The following is a 17,468-nucleotide window of genomic DNA, read 5'->3' on the forward strand; positions in this document are numbered from 1 at the left end:
CTAATTCTCCTCAAGTTGTTTCGTGTAACATACATGTCGTCAATTTTCTGTGCAACGCCCTTCCAAAACTCTATTCGTTCCAAAGGAGAAGAAAATATTTTGCAAACGCCACGTCATCCTTGCACTCAAGTTCACGAACAAGCTGGTGAAATGCACCTCTATCTTCTAGTCTTCGTAGCCAATTCTTTGCCCAAACAACTCTCCTCCTCTTATTTACTCCTTCAAAACTCTCTACTAAAAACAGCATTAGAACGACGCTCTACGCTATCTCCACTCGGCGGCTCCAGTCCTTTTTGTTTTACAAAATAACACCTTGTGACTTGGCCATTAGTCTAATTTTTCGCACACGATTCGTTGCACTAAAATTTAAAAATCGTTCCGTGAAACACGTGTATTGGCAACGGATTTTGCGTGCACATTGCGCTAAAATTGTTCGTGTAACATTAAATTAAAAATCGACGCTGTCTTACGCTAACAATTGTCCTTGCGAATTGTCCCGTGTAATATCACTCTTAACTCGTGAATTGTTTGTAATAACTGTGTTCACCGTATTTCATTTCCTCTCCCTTTCCCAACTAAAAGATGATTTCAAGCATAACTCGGTGTACTATGCTTGAAATCATCTTTTACTCAGACACGAGCACGATTTTACATATTTTTCAATAGGCTCGCAGTAGGTTTTCTTCCTGGACAAAGAACCATTCGCTTCTAATCCAAGGTTTTCACAAATCACTCTAAGATCTACTAACTTCAGAGAGTGAAGCTTGTTAGAGCTTACTAGCTCACATATGTTGTTGGAACCAACTACAATCGGATGGGTCGGCATTGCCATGTCATTCATCACAGTGGTTCTGAGTGTTTCATGAGCCACTTCAGATTGGATTGCAACAACGTCTTCTTCTGTTACATCCTCCTCTCTGATACCCCTTTGGCGCTGAACAGCTGTGAGTCTTGAAAACAAACTACTGATCTGTTGTGAACTCCTCCATTCCTCTGGCGTGAACACAAGGTAACCTTCTTCGTTTCTCACAACTTTCATTTCTTTTGCTAGCTGGACAGGGTCTGCTTTATATCCACTTCTCGCTCCATCATTAAACTTTCTCAGCAGAAATTCCTTTGACTTCTCTGTCATTCGTGAGGGTTTCTTGACAACTTTCAGGGTTCATCCCGGTTGTCTAACTTTACCACTTTCTCCAAAGCCAAGTTCAGATGTAGTACTTCTGCTTGGGCCTTGGAGATCAAGTGTAACTCCCGTCACTCGGCTTGCCCATTGTTGATGTATCTTGTCAAACATTGACTCTGACTCCAGCTCTCGTCTATGTTTGCCTGTGTCCATGTGCTTGTCTACCTCTGACTGCGATCTAAAAGTCAGAATGCACCCCGTCTCCCTACATGGAAAAATGTCAACCTGATTTCTAACAGTTTCTCCCAGTGTGCCACGTTCCTTGATTGATGGGCCAAAAGGTTGGATGATTTTTAAACCAGTGTCCCCTTGTGAACTGGTCTGAAGATCAGCGTAGGGTATTAGGCGTCCTGGACCAATATTGTAGGCCTTCCATACTCTCATGCCAGTGTCGTCGAAATGGAAGTTGTTTAGAATACTGATCCCCGGAATCTTGCTCTCCTTGTTTGCTTCCTTTGAGGTGTCAACTTCTACCACTGCTGCACGACATCCCTTTAGTCCACCATGTGACTCTAATGCCTCCTTCATTTCCTGAGCAGTGGTAACATTATGTTTCTTGTTTACCCAGCGTCTGATATGGGCCTTCATAGGTGCTGCTTTTCGATCGCATATGTCCTTTCCAGCTTGCGGATCGGAAAAATCGTACCGAATTGGACGGACGCCAGTTGTCACCCCTAGTTCTTGTAAGCTGACAAGGAGTGGTCCATTATGGTAACAACCAGCATTATCAGAACGAAAAAAAGCTTTGTTAACACTGGGATATTCAATCTTGATAGTTTGTAGCAAGTTCTCGATATCGGACAAAACGGCGAAACTGTTCTGTGTGCAACTATTGAAAAGGTGAACAAAGCATTCCACTTCAAACTTGTTACCCTCCGGTCCTATCCTACCCTGGCTAGTGATGACTGCACTGATGTGCCAACTTCTTCCTCGTTTGCCAAAGAAGTCACTCATTTGTTCGCGATACTGCATTGGAAGAAACTTCATAGCCCAATCCATTATTATTAGGCAAGATTCACTGTCAAGTTTATTGAGCACATCTTGTTTTGCTTCTTCTTGGTTGCAAGACCGTAGGAAATGAGCCTTCCACGCCCTGATGTCGTCCAAACTCTCTGCAAACTCATATTGTGATCTTGTTTTCTGTTCTTCCGGTACCTGCAGCACGTCATCCAGCATTTTGCCAACGTCCTCTAAGACTTTCTCAAGCGCTTCACATCTTTCACACTGGTATTGATGTTCGTGATCGCATTCACCACTAAACTCGGAAATGGCTTCGTCACTTAGAGCGTGAACAGTACAATGATCACTGCATTGCTCCTTTTTGCCAACGTGCGTCTTGTAGTCTGTTTTCAAATATCTTTTGCCATCTTTAAGTAACATTTGAGTGGAAGCTGTACTAATACCATGTTCCGCTAGACTTTCGACAATAGCTGATATATTATCAAAAGCTTCTGTTCCCTTTGGTGTGACGTTGTCAAGTCCATGCAAAGACTTTTGCATAGACGCCTCTATCATCCTGTACAGGGAGCGCTCGCTTGCTGGAAGAAAGCCCTCCTCTCTACAATACTCCATGTATTGGCTTATTATTCGAGAAGGAATAAGTGTTCTGATTACTGCAGGGATAATTATTCTTTCGCCGGAATCGAGCTTCATGGTTTTAGTGCCGAAGGCCACATCTTGTACAAACTCTGGCCTTGAAATGAAGTTGATAAAGTGGTCGACTTTGACAGGGTCAATTTTGGTGCGGTATATGGGACTCTCGAGAGGTGGCTGTCCTTTACCGGCTACTGTTGTGTGTTGACGGGCTTGATCTATTCTCCATTTGGACAAACCTGGAACTATATCTTGCAGCTCGCTTTGTGTGAAGTCGTTCGCAAAGAGTGAGAGAATCTGGCGCTTTGTCTGCCAGGAGTCAGCTTGATTATAAGCCTTTATTAATACTTCTACGATCCCTGTAGATGAATCAAAGCGCTTGCGCTTAGATGTATTCTCCAATAGTGGCTCCGTCTGTAATGCCTTCCACACAAGCTCCTCTTGCCCTGGTGCTATAACGGAGAGAGAGGCAGTAAAGGTCTCCTTAACCTTGCGTACGTAGTAGCGCTGCTGCGTGTCAGAAATATCATTCTAATCAGTATTCAGTGTCGACCGCACAGGGCTGTACCGTCCATCTGAGATATCGACTGCTTCATTTAACTTTTGCCTCTTTCGATTTTGCTCCTCTATCTCATCGATCCAAATGCTAACTTCCTCTTCAGGAATAGAACTGTGCGCCGATTGTGAGGACTGTGAAGACTGCGAGGATTGTGAGAATGTCAATGAACTGACTGTTTCCAAACAGACACCAGCCACGGGCTCATCGATTTCAGTTGGTTGGGGTGCCAAAACATCACCGGCCTCGGGTGCATCTTCTTCATTTGATTGGGGTGCTGAAAGCTAGAAAATATAAATTCAGTTTATCGCGAAACAGTTCGTTGATTTCTCAGCGTTTTGAACACTCACCATGTTAAGATCTTTGATCGAATAAGCAAATATAAATTACCAACCTCTTTTTTGCTTTTGATGTCACGTGCCTTGTAATTTTCTTTGCGGCAAATTGTACATATGACTACAGTTGGACAAGAAATAGATCGTACATTAAAAAGTACTAGAAACGTTAAATTAAACGCTAAACAAATTATCAAATCTAATCACAGCAATTAGGGCAGTGGTTCTCAGCATGTATATATGCAAGTAAACCGCTCGTGGATTCCTGTTTCCTGTCATGTAGGCCCTTCTCTATTTCAGAGACAGAAAGCCTAAAAGCAACAAGATATCACTTACACTCTTTTCTTTTCTTTTTGTCTCTTTTATAGTCAAAAATTCTTCGGAAAAGTCGAGATATCGACGAGATTTGCGGTTACGGACAAACTCTACAGAAACATGCACCTCCTTCATTTGGGGTAACAAGAACAGTACACAGAACTCAATTATAAAACTGACGGGAGGGAATACCACAGGCCACCAATTCGCAACAGTAATAGTATATTTTGTGAGGCCAGGAATAATCTCGTACCCAGCGTCCTCTGGCTTTTTGGTCAGCAGATGGTCGACCACCCGCTGACCAAAACGAAAGAGGACTCTGGATACGAGATTGGGCCAGGAAAGCCAAATCTCGTACCCAGAGTGAGTGGACCTCAGGCTTTTAGGTCAGCGGGTGGGCGCCAGGAGAGACTCTGGGGTACTGAAATTTTATTACCGCAGGATTTCTTCCGCTGACCAAAAAGACTCTGGGTACGAGATTGGGAAAGGCTAACAGTTCGGTCGGGGATGGGAAAAAGAGAGATCCTGGGAACGAAAGTTGCTGTTGTGTCTGCGTATCCTGTGTTTGTCGCTCCTGTCGTTTTCCGCAACTCAGGGCAGGTCTATTAAAATACCAAAATTTATCTTAGGATCACATCAATCTGGCCGCTCCTTTTTAGTCTTTCAGTTGGTACTCTTTGTTACTGATCGATCCCATTTATTTCAGGTGTCTGACCCTATCAACATGGGTTGAATCAATTAGTGGAAAAATACTAAGTGAAAAACGGGAGCTTAGCATAACGTGGATCCCACAGTGGTAGTGGTTATTCTGGGCTTCTGTAAATGCCATTTTTAACAGGTTTCGCAGGTTCCACAGATTCCGGCGTTCCACTATTCCATTCTGCTGTGCAATTCTAGAAATAAATAATTTCCTTTAAAACATGCCGATAACCCACTATACTATTGGACCTACTATTAAACTCTCTTTTTCCAGTCCGCTTTAAAGTATTCAAGACCTTACCTGACCCAATAGGAACTACTTTGCCATGTAAGTCATAGATTTCCATAGACATAGTAGCAGTAACTTGGCGTGGATTGGCTAGCTTCTTTTGTGGACCCTCGTGAGAAGGATAAGCACACTTATTGGTTTTGCGGCCAACCCAATCTGTTGTGAGTGAATTTCTGTGCTTTGGACAGACAGTCATCGCGGCCTTCTGTTCAGGAGTAACACGGAAGTAGCCAGCACGATTTAGAATGAGGTCATCTTCGCTAACAACACTTCGACCGCTAGCGCCGATGGTTTTCAGTAGAGGTTTGACATCTCTTGTACACGCTGCTAATGGTATAATAGTATTTCCTATACCGACTTGGTCACAAGGAGAGTCCTCAGAATGGAAAGAACAGCTCACTAAAATACTCATGTTTTCGAAAGCATTCGACTACTTTGTTTACGTGCTGTTCAGTGAAAACACTGGCTCAAATTACATGACGTGACAGAACGACAACCGGGAAATTGAAGTATCGCTACCAAATTTACATGTATGTTCGAAGTGCCGTGCTTAGTAAAATGGAAAAAATAAAAAAAAACAAAACAAAATGGTAAAACGAGTTTTGATAACTACCGTTTTGAGCTTCCACTTTGTAACTGGCGACCTTTCTTGACTCTTTAAAATTTTAAGTTATTTGAGCACGTAACGCAATAACAGAGGTGACTGTGATCAGTACGAAATCAATTAGGTTAACTTAGTTTATTTTAGCAAATTTATAACGAGAATAAAAATGGCCAGATTTTCAACAAGCTGTTTGGATTTTCTAAGCAAAACTACAACAACTGGTTGTAAATTTCAATTTGTCATGTTTAGCGTTTAATGCAGAAATCATCGCATGCGAAACTCGATCAAATGTAATTTTAACATTTCACGGTAAACATCGCCGATAACATCGCACGTGAAAACTCAAACGTAATTAGATATCGCATAACTTGCTGTAGAAAACAGCAACGACACATCAGATCAGACTGGTACAAAGAACATATTTATGGTTAAAACGCAAACCTGCAGACAAAATTGTAATTATTCGCTCAGTCGGTAAAATAAAAATGGCGGGAAAATGTATTCTGATTATCCTGATTTAGGCCGACTGAAATGCCCAATTGTGCGAAAGGATTTGGAGGTCCCAATCTAACTTTTGCTAAACATTAAACATGGATGGCTAAACTGTGCAAACACCGCTTTTCGTTAAAATTCTATCCACGCAGATGCTAGAAAATGTTTTTTGAAAAGAGCTTAAAATTTTCGAATCCGCCAAAAGCCACACCAGACGAAAATTTGCACATTAACCGAAGACATAAAATATTTCCTAAATCATTCATCTTGTACATGTGTTTTGATTGAATGTCAAATATTTTATATAAATCGTAAGAACGCTAAAAAGCGGTAAGACACAGGTGAAATAACTTACGCAAGTTACCCTAAATCTGAAGCTATTTTCTTATGCAAATTAGCCAGAAACAAGGGGGTGGTCAAAATCGCATGAAAATAAGTCAGTTTTTTTTGAAAGGGAATATTTTTTAATCTTATCCGAAAGGTAATCTGTGGTAGGAATTTGAAAGGAATCGGCCGACCTTGAACCGTGGGCCCTGCCCGGTTCTCTCTGACAATGACACTTAAACATTATTTTTTAATGCACTTTATTCAGCTTTTTTCTGGTTTCCTGGTCCCCCCCTTGTAGTTTGGTGAGAAACAACAAGAGTATTATCCTGAGACTGAGAAAGCAAGGACACCAAGACTCTTCGTGGGGCACTCCCCAGGGGTTGGGTACCCTAGCTCATGTTAGATCCCGAACGAAGTTTCATAGGTGCCTTTTCACAGCCATTCAGGGGGTATCATCGGGTAACCAACCCGACTCATTGTTGCCAGGATAAACATATTTCAACAAAAGTGAACAGCCTGGTAAAGCAGTGAATATCATCGAGTAACCAACACAACTCATTGTAACGCAATTTTTTTTGTTTTTTGTTTTTTTTCTTTAACAACAACGATGTAGTATTTTTCTTCTTTGACATTAAGTTTTTTTTTTAACAACAACGGTAACATTGGCCCACTATATCAACACAACCTATCTCTTCTTGAAAATGTTTTTTACCTTGTCATAACATCTTAAAGGAATTTCTTGTCATGACTTCTTTCAAAATTGGGCAACTTTCAAACTTCTCCTTAATATCTGCCTTCTTTGGACAAGTGTCAAAATCTGAAAAAGCTTCCTCTATCAATGTAGTGTCCTGCTCTGACCAGGCAATTCTTGTGGAGCTCTTTGCTGTTCCACTGCTACAGCTTTTCTGGACCCATAGTTGGGTGCGAGAGGTATCCTTCTCTTCCGGAATCTCTTCGATATTGGAGGGAAACTTTTTTCTCTGAAGATGCTTGACCCTGAAGTAAACTTTCTTTACCATCTCTTCATCGTTAGTAAAACCGACAAGGTTTAGGCTCTTGCTCATCACGTTCCTGGTTTGTTGCAGCGAGAGAGAGGCATTGGTGTTTATATAGTGCGCAAAAAGGAGGTCGATGTCATCAGACTCTTCTTCGGTAAACTTAGGAGTTTTTGGACTGTCCTTTGTTGGGGTTTGGTTGCTTTTATTGATGTCTGCTAACTCGATGTTGGCTGCCAGAACGCTGTGACCCTTCACAGCCATGTCACCCAGGGATTGCAGCATGTAGTATGTCTCAGCGGTGCGGCCAGAGTGGCACATAAGCCTATGTGCACTGCGTTTGGAGACGTCATCAGTTTTGTGGAGTTGCGCGGCATGCATTTTCCTTAGCCGGGTGCTTGACACATTTGTCTTGCCAGTTGCTTTTCGCCACCAGGCAATGATGCATTTCCCGATTGTACCGGGCTGGAAATCATTTCCTTCTTTTGTTACAAATATGCCTTCAACATCTTCACGCGCAAAGAAAGGCCTCACGTTTTTGATGTACACTTCGAGGTTGCTTTTCAAATTAGCAGACATGGTTAGTGGAGCCGGCCCCGCTTTGCTTCGTTTGTGGCGGCTGACATACATGACGTACTTCCCATCTCTATCCTCAATTCTCTCAAAGTCGCGCACCCTCGCAGTTTCCAGTGGTCCAGGCCGTTGACCGTTTTCCAAGCTGATTCTGGCGATGATAAAATCTCTTATCACAAGGAACTCCTTATTTGATGGCTCTCTTGTCTGGCATTCCAAAAGAAGATGCAACGCTCTTTTTGCAGGCTCGGAGTTTACCATGTCGTTGGTGTCACTGGGGTTTACTGCATCAACTCTATCTTCGAGAAGCTGTTCCTAACGCTCATGTGAATACAGCTGATTCACGGACGAGCCCATGGCTATAAAGCGCGGAATAATCTTCGTGATCTTGGTAAGGGTGGGCTTGTCAATTGTTGGAATGCTTTTGACAGAATGCTCGCTATAATCGGCAATAAATTCAAGGAATTTAATAAGTGACGTTAGAGAAGCCCTGATGGTGCCTGGTCGTGAAGCCTTCTTGTCTAGAAGGGGCTTGGCGCAATGCTTCCAAACCTTTAAGCCACCATCATCAGTGATGCAGGCCAATGTTTCATCCTCCTTGTCAATGTTGTCGTGGATGCGGCGTACGTTGTGCGTGTGGAAGATCGCATCGCGCTCTTTCTTGCACCCCTTCACCTTCTGAATCAGCTACTGCCTCGCCATGGTCACTTTTGTCGTCACTTTCTGACGGGCCAGTTGCTTGAGGTCTTGGCAAAGGTCTGGACATAAATGATGCTCCCGCTTTTGAGGGGCTTGGTGCGACGATAACCATTCCTCCATCGTCGTAACTCTCGTCTGATGAATCGCTGGAGAGCAACTCTTTAGAAAGGAGGACGAGAGGACTTGGACGTTCGGTTTGCTTTGCTGGAGGTTCATAGTCATCGTCACTGGAGGAGATATCGAACGATTTCCGTTTCCGTGATGTGGAAGGACTACCGGGATGCTGTGTGAGTTTCTTCTTTTGAATGAGTGCTCGGTCCCACTGCAGTTCGGAAGACTTGCCGCTATAACGACGTGCCATAAGCACGAGCGACAAATATCTGTCGGTTGTTCGGTCTACCTTGTGCACTCGCTGGAGGTGTTTGTTGAGGTACAAAACCACCGAATCACACAAGGGACAGATCTCCTTGAAGCGTTGGTACTCCTTGATTCCAGCCTTGGTAGTTTTTTTGTCTTTTCCTCCTCTTACTTTGTTTCCTTTTCTGGCCATCTCCGCTAGTGCTTTCACTCTGACGGGTGGTATCTTTTCGTTGTTCTTGACGTGGACCAAGCGCAGATGCCGTGGGAGGTTACAGACCACTTTTTGACAGAGAGGGCAACTTCTGGGGGTGTTGTGTTTGCGTTTATCTTCACCGTTTTTGTTCTTCTTTTTCTCGCCAGGAATGGCCTTTCTGATTTTCATCTTGACTTGTGTGCTTGTGGTAGTGGTTCCACTTGGACCTGCTACTGGAACAACCTCGTCAGCCTTGTTACTACCAGCTTGGCCACTGTTGTTGTCACAAGGAATGTTCCTTCTGGTTTGTTTATTTCCTTGTGTTTCATTATTTGCTGTTCCACTGGGATCTGCGACTGAGACATCTTTGTCAGCCTGGTTACTACCAACTTGCCCACTGTCATCCTCAATCCTCTGAGCATCTTGCATGCTGTCATCCTCAACTCTCTGAGCATCTTGCATGCTGTCATCCTCAACCCTCTGAGCATCTTGCATGCTGTCATCCTCAACCCTCTGAGCATCTTTTATACTGTCATCCTCAACCCTCTGAGCATCTTCCATGCTGTCATCCTCAACCCTCTGAGCATCTTCCATGCTGTCGTCCTCAACCCTCTGAGCATCTTCAATACTGTCATCCCTGAACAGGGTAGAGTTCGATTCCAGCTCGTGTAGCAGTGCTAGGGCCGTTTCAGCGATGTCATCTTTGGAGACTTCTAGCATCTCTAGACTGTGATTGTGAAATTTCTTGCAAAGGACATTGAGGTAAGACAGGGCAGTGGAGGCTGTCAACTCTAGTGTTCCGAGGCCGAGGCTCTTTGCAGCCACAGAAATTAAACTCAATCGATAGTGTTCAGCCTGGAGACCACCCTTTGACAGGTTCGGTAACACGGAGAAAGTCGCTGTTTTGTCCTCCAGATCTATTTCAGAAGGGTCCTCTTCATCGTTAAGCACTTTTCGCAGGGCATCCTGTAGTTTCTTTCAGCGTTCCATTGTTAAGGGCTAACCTTCACCCATGAATAGTCCTAGGTCCATAGAATTTGCTCCATAAGTTTGAGCTCGAACGGTTAAATCCTCTAAGAGTTGTTTGGTTGTAAAGCGGTAGTCTCGTTTTCACACTAAGAGCACTTGTGTCCGCAATCTTGGAATAAACTTCAACCGTTAATAACTTTGGAGGCTTTAAATGAAATTCCTCGAAAAATGACACACGTAATAAACATATTGAGTACTATCTTTAGCAATAAAGTGCGATTCCTAGTACGGCACAAATGCAAAGTTATTGACGGTTGAAGTTTGGACCAAAATGACATCAAATCTATGCAACGGTCCGCTGCCAAGACACTAACGGTGATCCACTAATAGGTCTAGGTCCATAGAATTTGCTCCATAAGTTTCAGCTCGAACGGTGAAATCCTCTATGAGTTATTTGGTTTTAAAGCGGTAACCTTGTTTTCGCGCTAAGAGCACTTATGTGTCCGCCATCTTGGAAAAAACTTCAAGCGTTAATAACTTTGCGGGCTTTAAATGGATTTCCTCGAAAAATGGCACACGTAATAAACATGTTGAGTACTATGTTTAGCAATAAACTGCGATTCCCAGTATTGCATACATGCAAAGTTATTCACGGTTGAAATTTGAAATGAAATGACGTTATAACTATGCAACAATGTAATCAATTTTCACAAACCTTGATCCATTAGTTTCCTTGCAGTGTCATGGCCACTCAATTCGAGCCACCCACCCATGCATTAGTCACACTGAGAGGCTCAGTGGAAAAGCTACCATACTTACCACAAAGTTATACTTACCCCACAGGGAGGGAGGGTAGAGTTTAAAAACTCGAAAGAAGCAATGAGTGAAGACAAGTAAGCTGCAAATTGCAGCCAAAGTATTTGTCCCCTGAAATTTGCTGAGGGTGCCTGCACATACAACAGTGACGTTCTGGTAGGCCACTTCTAAGTCAAAGTAATGTACTGAAGAGAGTAAGCCAAGGTATCAATACCACCATTTACGGAACGACCCTCTGGCGCGGAAAAATTGATAATCAAAAGTCACTTGCTGGGCTGACCTTTCTTTACCATAAACCCAAAACTGCTAATGTGAAGGTTGGGAATGGGGGAGACCATAAAGGGCCCCGCTACTTATTGAAAGGGACTTCACTCGCCGAGTATTCATCAATGATGCTTAGGTGCTGAAGAGCTGAGGACTTGTTGCGTTTAGCCAGTTTAAGTTTAAAACTGCAATGAAAGCCCAGTTTGAACTCAATGAAGACTCTCAATGACACAGGACACCAGCCTCTGACTAGGGTGACAAACCAGGTCATGTGCAAAGGGATCTGGTTTTAACGGGCTGACCACATGAAATGGGGAATGGGGAAGGCTAACTAAACACAAAAAAGTACAAAGCCATTACCAGAAATCACAATCAACATCTTTAAAACAGAAAATCAAGAACAAAGCGAAACTAATAATGATAATAAAATAATGCGGATGGTTTGTCGGAACTTGAGTTTTTTTTTTTTCAAAACAGGTTGAACATTAAGGCACTGTCTACAATTTTTGTTGCGGGTAAGGACGGGACAAAATTGATCAAATAAACAAAATTGTGTTTTTCTTGTCAATTTTTTTCGTAAAGCCATTATTAGTGCTTCCACTGTTGACAGATTGGACAAACTGTGAAGTGTAAATAGCTTCGAGTGCAGATACAAACTTTGAATACAAGATTTGCCTCGACCAAATATTTTGTGTGGACTTTTACGAGGCAATTCCTAAATTGTGTCATAGTGCGGCCTCAAAATAATAATAATAATAATAATAATAATAATAATAATGATGATAATTATAATGACAACTAAATAAACAGCAACTATTGACACATGCACCATGGGTCCCAGGATTTAAAATACGTAGTACAAAATGATGGTAGATGCTGCCTTTTTTTAAGGTTTCCAGACTTGCGACCAGGATAGAGACGTCATTAATGAAGATGACTTGGAGCCAGACGCTTCCAGCAATTTCAAAGGGTCACCCTCCAAATGGGAGTTGAACACTTACACATTCATTTTTCTGACCGATCTACCAAGTTCATGGCAGCGGCATGTTTGCAAAAGGCATGATTGTATGCGAGCCAGATGCGCCTGCTGAATTGCTTGTGAGTCGTAAAATCAACAGCTTGTAAAGGACAAGATCACCCTAGTATCATTTTCGCTTCAACTGCTCCAAGCTTCATAACAAAGGCTAGTATCACTTGCTTTGGTCTGAAACGTTTCTGCTGGAATGCACTCTTGTTCCATTAGTTCTTTTTCAGAATTGACGTATTCACCATCCTGGCCAGTTGTTGAGCGGTACCATCCCTTGAACCAGTTCACGTATTTAATTTCAGAGACTGCAAACCCACTACAGTTGAACCTGTATTAAGCCGTCGCCCTCAACGGTGAGGGAAGTGGAAGCTAGAATCAACAAATAGTTTTAAAATGTCTCAGTCCAAGGTGCAATATCCTCAGTGTGTTGTTTGTTACGATTTGGTGTCAAAGTAAGAAGCACATGTCCATCCAACAGCAGTTGAGGTTAGGGGTCCTGCTGAGCCATGCTAGTACAGTGTAGTTGTATCAGCTCCCTTAGGGCTGATTTGACAGGTACGTTGTGCAGGAAGGCATAACTTCTATTTTTGTGGGAAGTGGGTAGAATTGTGCTCAGTCCTCTTTCGAGCCAAAGACACCAGAATTAAAACTGCCAAGAAAATTTTAATGCAAAAAACCCATTTACAAGCAGGAAGGCGTGCATGACCCAGGTGGTCACAAATCCCTACTATTTATTTTGAAAGCTCCTAAACCCATACTTGAAAAAGTGCAATTGTTGTATGAAATATATAATATAGTAAGAAGAGAATTGAGAAAAAAAGGTTGATTTCTCAGCGCAGGAAGGTGTTATACTTGTCGGAAGTGGGTAGAATCGTGCCCAGTCCCCTCTAGAGCTAAAGACACCAGAAATAGCACTGTCAACAAAAGTTTAATAGAAAAAAAAACTGTTTACAAACGGGAATGTGTGCATGACCCAAGTAATGATGTGTCCCTTCTATTTATTTGGAAATCCCATCATCTCATACTTGAAAAAGCGCAATTGAAAATATTGTATTGAAATAAATTACATAGTAAAAGGACAATTGAATAAAAAGGTTACTTTTGAGATCAATGAAAAGTATATACAAGCAAGTTGGGCAAGAAGAACATTTTTCACAATTGAACAACGGAAAATCAAAATCAAAATAAACAGAATGAGAAGCTGATGTGTAATCAGAGAGCTCTTCTACGATTTCATTTGCTTTGGACAACATACAGTCTAGTTGCCGTCATCGTTGCTAAAGCGCTCTGTTGAACTGGAAACCGTGGTGAAGACACCCCAACCGGCCATGGATTAGCTCAATCATCGCACTTGCAAAAAAGCTCTAAAGGCTATATAATTAAATCTTTGAAATGAAAGTTTATTGATAATGTTATTAAGGAGGCAGCGTGGTCGAGTGGTTAGGGCTTGAAATCCGGAGGTCCCGGGTTCAAGTCCTGCTCTAAGCACTAGACGGAGTTGTTTCTCGGACGCGCTTGTAAATAGCCAGCTGGTCTGCCTCCTGCCAGTTGGGATTTTTAAACATGTTATTTTCAATTTAAATTATTTCTTTGTGAAGGTTAATGCTCGGCCCCAACAGCACTTGTGCTATAAACACTGCCGAGGGTAAACAAAGGTTATTATTATTATTATTATTATTATTATTATTATTATTATTATTATTATTATTATGTGAATAATAAATCGTAAAATTTTGTCACCAGGATGAAATTAATAACTAAGAAAAAACGGTACCCCCGTCATGCCTATTGTCCCTTGAAGTTGGTCACAATGACCAAGCAGGAGCCAAACTGCGTGCCTCCCACTCCTCAACGATTGATGAATGATTTCAAAATCCTCCACTTTTTGCATTTTTCTACCTTGTCAAGTGTTTCATTCATTTTCATGTCTGACGGTAATCAGTGAATCAATGTTATAAGAAAAAAGAGCAAAAATCCAGAAAACAGTAACAGGCCAGGGACTGGACTTATCTAGCCTGAGGGGCAAGCATTTCCAAGGAATTCTCTGCGTCGAAATTGGCTTCTCTGAGTAGAAAAGTGCAGACCCTGGCCTTTTTTCACTCTGTGACCGCTTTCTGGATTTTTTGTTTTTGTACATGATCCAAAATTTATGAAGGAAAAACACTGAAAGATAGAGTAAAGGATTTCAAAAATACTTGAAAATTAGTCAAACTAGATTGCATTATAAACTGGGGAAAGGAAATAGAAATTATTGTTTGTTACGTTAGTGGTTTGCTGGTTTTGCTGACGGCCTACTTCGCTGGTTACCCTTGAGCTTTGTGTCTTTTTTCCTCAAGGGCGTTGGGCCCTAAAATGTTGAAACTCTCGACATGTATGGCAGCAATCTAAACACAAGAAACATGTTTGTCATAATGAGGTAGAAAGAGAGAACGGGGCAAAATTAGTGGGGGTTGCTAAGTGGAGAAGATTCATAAAAGCTGAGAAATTACTAAAGTTACCCCAACGTACCAAGCAAAACCGAACATTCAAGTGCTCAAAATATTTTATGACAGTTTGATTGTGTTCGACAACCATTCCCAATCCACAACATAGGTGGCCCAAGCTCTATGATTTGTGTTGACTGTTTTAACGAATAGATTAGCGTCACGATGTATGTTTTGACAATAGCGAAATTTGTAATGGTTTGTAAGAAGAAAAAGTATTGAGTGAAAAGGCAAAATAAGAAACGATTTTTGACTATTTTGTTTTTCACCTGGACGCCTCTTACATACTTTCTCTTGTGTCCCGTGTGGTTTATATATCAACTTTAGGTGACTTCTAGAAGCCGTTGGAAACTCTAAGTTACATTGGCCAATACAAATCAAAGATCTTGGGTTACCTGTGGCAACGAATGAATGTACAAACAAACAAATGAATTGGTGATTAATACTTACAACTTGGTAGGCAACGACGCAAGTCATTGTCTTGTAAGTTGCATCTGAGACCCCCTTCTTCAGCAACTCGACTCCCAGCGTCGTGCCTTTGGTTGTTGGAATCCTTTCTGCTCCATTGCTGTCCTCTTTTTACTTGTCCATGACTGGGCAATCTTGTAGGAGACTTTTGCTTATTTAAAATTTCCCTTCTACTTTGGCGGCGGGTTGCTTGCCTTTGTTTTGTTTGTCGCGTCCGCCTTTGCTGTCGCAAATCACGCTGTTCTCTTTCAATATCTGGCTCTAGGAAAGTCATGTCAATGATGTGATCTGTAACATACAAAATGATATATAAATATAACGCAAGTGTAATAATCTCCTTTGTATATTATGATCTGTAATTAATCTTACCTTGTGGTTGAAGAGCCATTGTTGGATCCCTTGACTGGATTCTATCAAATATGTTATTGCCTAAAAGAAAAAGGTCATCAATTACAATTTTAATTTTACGGAGACATATTTGGTAGAGATTGAGTTCATCTTTAAGATTGCTTACGTTAGCATGCTTTTCTGAGTTCGTATGTGCAGCGCCTGGAAAATGGTCGTTCTGAATACCTGGCAATAAATTTGAAATTCGGAAATTGGGCCGTTAAGTCATTTTGGATAATGGCTAAATTAGGGTTTCGTCTCATATACCTCTCGCCTTTTGAGCCTTGCGGAGATCCGAATTTTCTTTGCACCATTTGTTCAAGTTTATTTTTCAATATTACCACCCCAAGAACTAACTCATTTTCAAAACGTACCCCAACCGTCGCACTCTGGAACGTTTGTATTTGATATGCTGAAGTTTTGTGTTACATTTCTAGACAACAAAATCTTTACTCCAGCCGGAAAAAAAAAATCATTGCGCCCTTAGAAGGTTGTAGAGATAAGCACAAAATGAATCGGAAATCGTGAGTGCCGAAAACACAATTTTGTAGGGAAAATCGGTTTTTAAATTGGGAACCCTCACTTTACTGATGCAAATTGGAAATTTCTTTTAATTCGTTGGTCGGACCACCACTCAGGGTCTTTAAATAACTGAGGAGAAAGTGCTGCCTTTGCTCTGACAGCTGCAAATGGTTAGACTTTCTAGTCTTCTCGGATAAGGACAATAAATCGTAGGCCCCGTCTCACAAACCTTGCTTGTAAATAACTCTGTGGGACGTTAAAGAACCCACTCACTGTTTGCAAAGAGTAGCGGACGTAGTTCCCGGTGTTGTGGTCTGGTCTTTGTGTGTATATTATCATGGTTGGGTGGGAAAATGCTCGGAGACATTAGCTGCATTAAGCTACTCTACAATCCGAGGGTAAATAAAGATTGATGATGATGATGATGAACCTCGGGAATCCCATTTGGCACGTTTTCCGCAAAATTTGTATTGGAACCTGATGCCGCATAATTGTAGCCAATACAATTTTATCTTGTTTATGCCTAAAGCCCCCCCCCCCCCCCCCTCCAGGAAAATGTGTTTTTCCAAAACTTTACTCTTACCCCTCTAAAACCACCGGGTAAACATATTTAGGAACTATTTTTTCACACGCTTGAACGAAAAAAGTAAAAATACTAAATTAAAGTTCACCTGGTTGTTGATAGTGTAGTTACAGAGCCGGGTTGCGCAACTGCAACAGGCCACGGCCTTATGAAGAAGTTTAAGGTACAGTTCCTTGTGACGAATGGGTTTCTGTGGCACCTCCAATTCCAGTTCCTTACAGATGTTTTGCAGCATCGCAAGCTTGAATTGCTCCAGCGATCCATCCTTCTTCATTGCACAAATATCGTACTGATCGTACGTGATGGGGTGCTGTGGGGTGATGGAGGTCACCACTTCTCTTGCGCGTGCAAAGTTCTCTTCCTCTTGACAGGCCTGTCTGTTAGCATCATCAGGAATTTGCTTGTGCACCTTCGCAGGACGGACACGGTTGGTACCTAGTGCATGCCTGATTTCACGGGAAACAACATCCCTGTCCAATTTTTTTCCCATGGTTTTGCCGTTGGCAAACTTGGCACCGAGCCCCTGCAGTGATTTCTTTACAGAGGCACTGCATTCAGAGAGTACTCGCAGCATAGTCGACTCACTGAAAGGTTTGAATCCCGTCTCCAAACAGTACTGGGTGTGTTGTTGAACCACTCTCTGGGGGATCAATAGGCATATCACACTGGGTACTTCGATCGTGTCACCTGACGACAGCTTCAAATTTTTTAGCCTGAATGGTAGATCTTGTACCAG

General features: G+C 42.0%; 2 protein-coding genes across 2 annotated transcripts; both read right to left on the reverse strand.

Moving 5' to 3' along the window:
- Nucleotides 1-1,151: 1,151 nt before the first annotated feature.
- Nucleotides 1,152-3,304, reverse strand: LOC146460329 (uncharacterized; the record flags this gene model as incomplete). The annotated part of the gene is made up of 1 exon (XM_085088307.1): nucleotides 1,152-3,304. A coding segment is annotated over one exon (2,142 nt), but the record flags the coding sequence as incomplete, so codon positions are not given.
- LOC146460330 (uncharacterized) lies at nucleotides 2,974-5,425 on the reverse strand. The gene is made up of 4 exons (XM_085088238.1): nucleotides 4,983-5,425; nucleotides 3,727-3,788; nucleotides 3,266-3,616; nucleotides 2,974-3,099 (listed from the first exon to the last, which is right to left on the reverse strand). The coding sequence occupies exons 1-3, from the start codon at nucleotides 5,380-5,382 to the stop codon at nucleotides 3,308-3,310; spliced, it is 771 nt and encodes a 256-aa protein (XP_084944364.1). The 5' UTR covers nucleotides 5,383-5,425; the 3' UTR covers nucleotides 2,974-3,099; nucleotides 3,266-3,307.
- Between the last annotated feature and the right edge of the window lie 12,043 nt (nucleotides 5,426-17,468).

The sequence above is a fragment of the Pavona decussata genome, unplaced genomic scaffold, assembly GCF_977016875.1.
Source record: "Pavona decussata unplaced genomic scaffold, jaPavDecu1.1 SCAFFOLD_214, whole genome shotgun sequence".
Lineage (NCBI taxonomy): Eukaryota > Metazoa > Cnidaria > Anthozoa > Scleractinia > Agariciidae > Pavona > Pavona decussata.

Excerpts from the sequence above, each read along its gene's own strand:
- LOC146460330 (XM_085088238.1), bottom strand. The coding sequence starts at position 5,382 with ATGAGTATTTTAGTGAGCTGTTCTTTCCATTCTGAGGACTCTCCTTGT. Across the intron at positions 3,789-4,982 it reads AGTAGTTCCTATTGGGTCAG|TCATATGTACAATTTGCCGC; the intron begins GTAAGGTCTTGA and ends GTCCAACTGTAG. Across the intron at positions 3,617-3,726 it reads ACATCAAAAGCAAAAAAGAG|CTTTCAGCACCCCAATCAAA; the intron begins GTTGGTAATTTA and ends TATATTTTCTAG.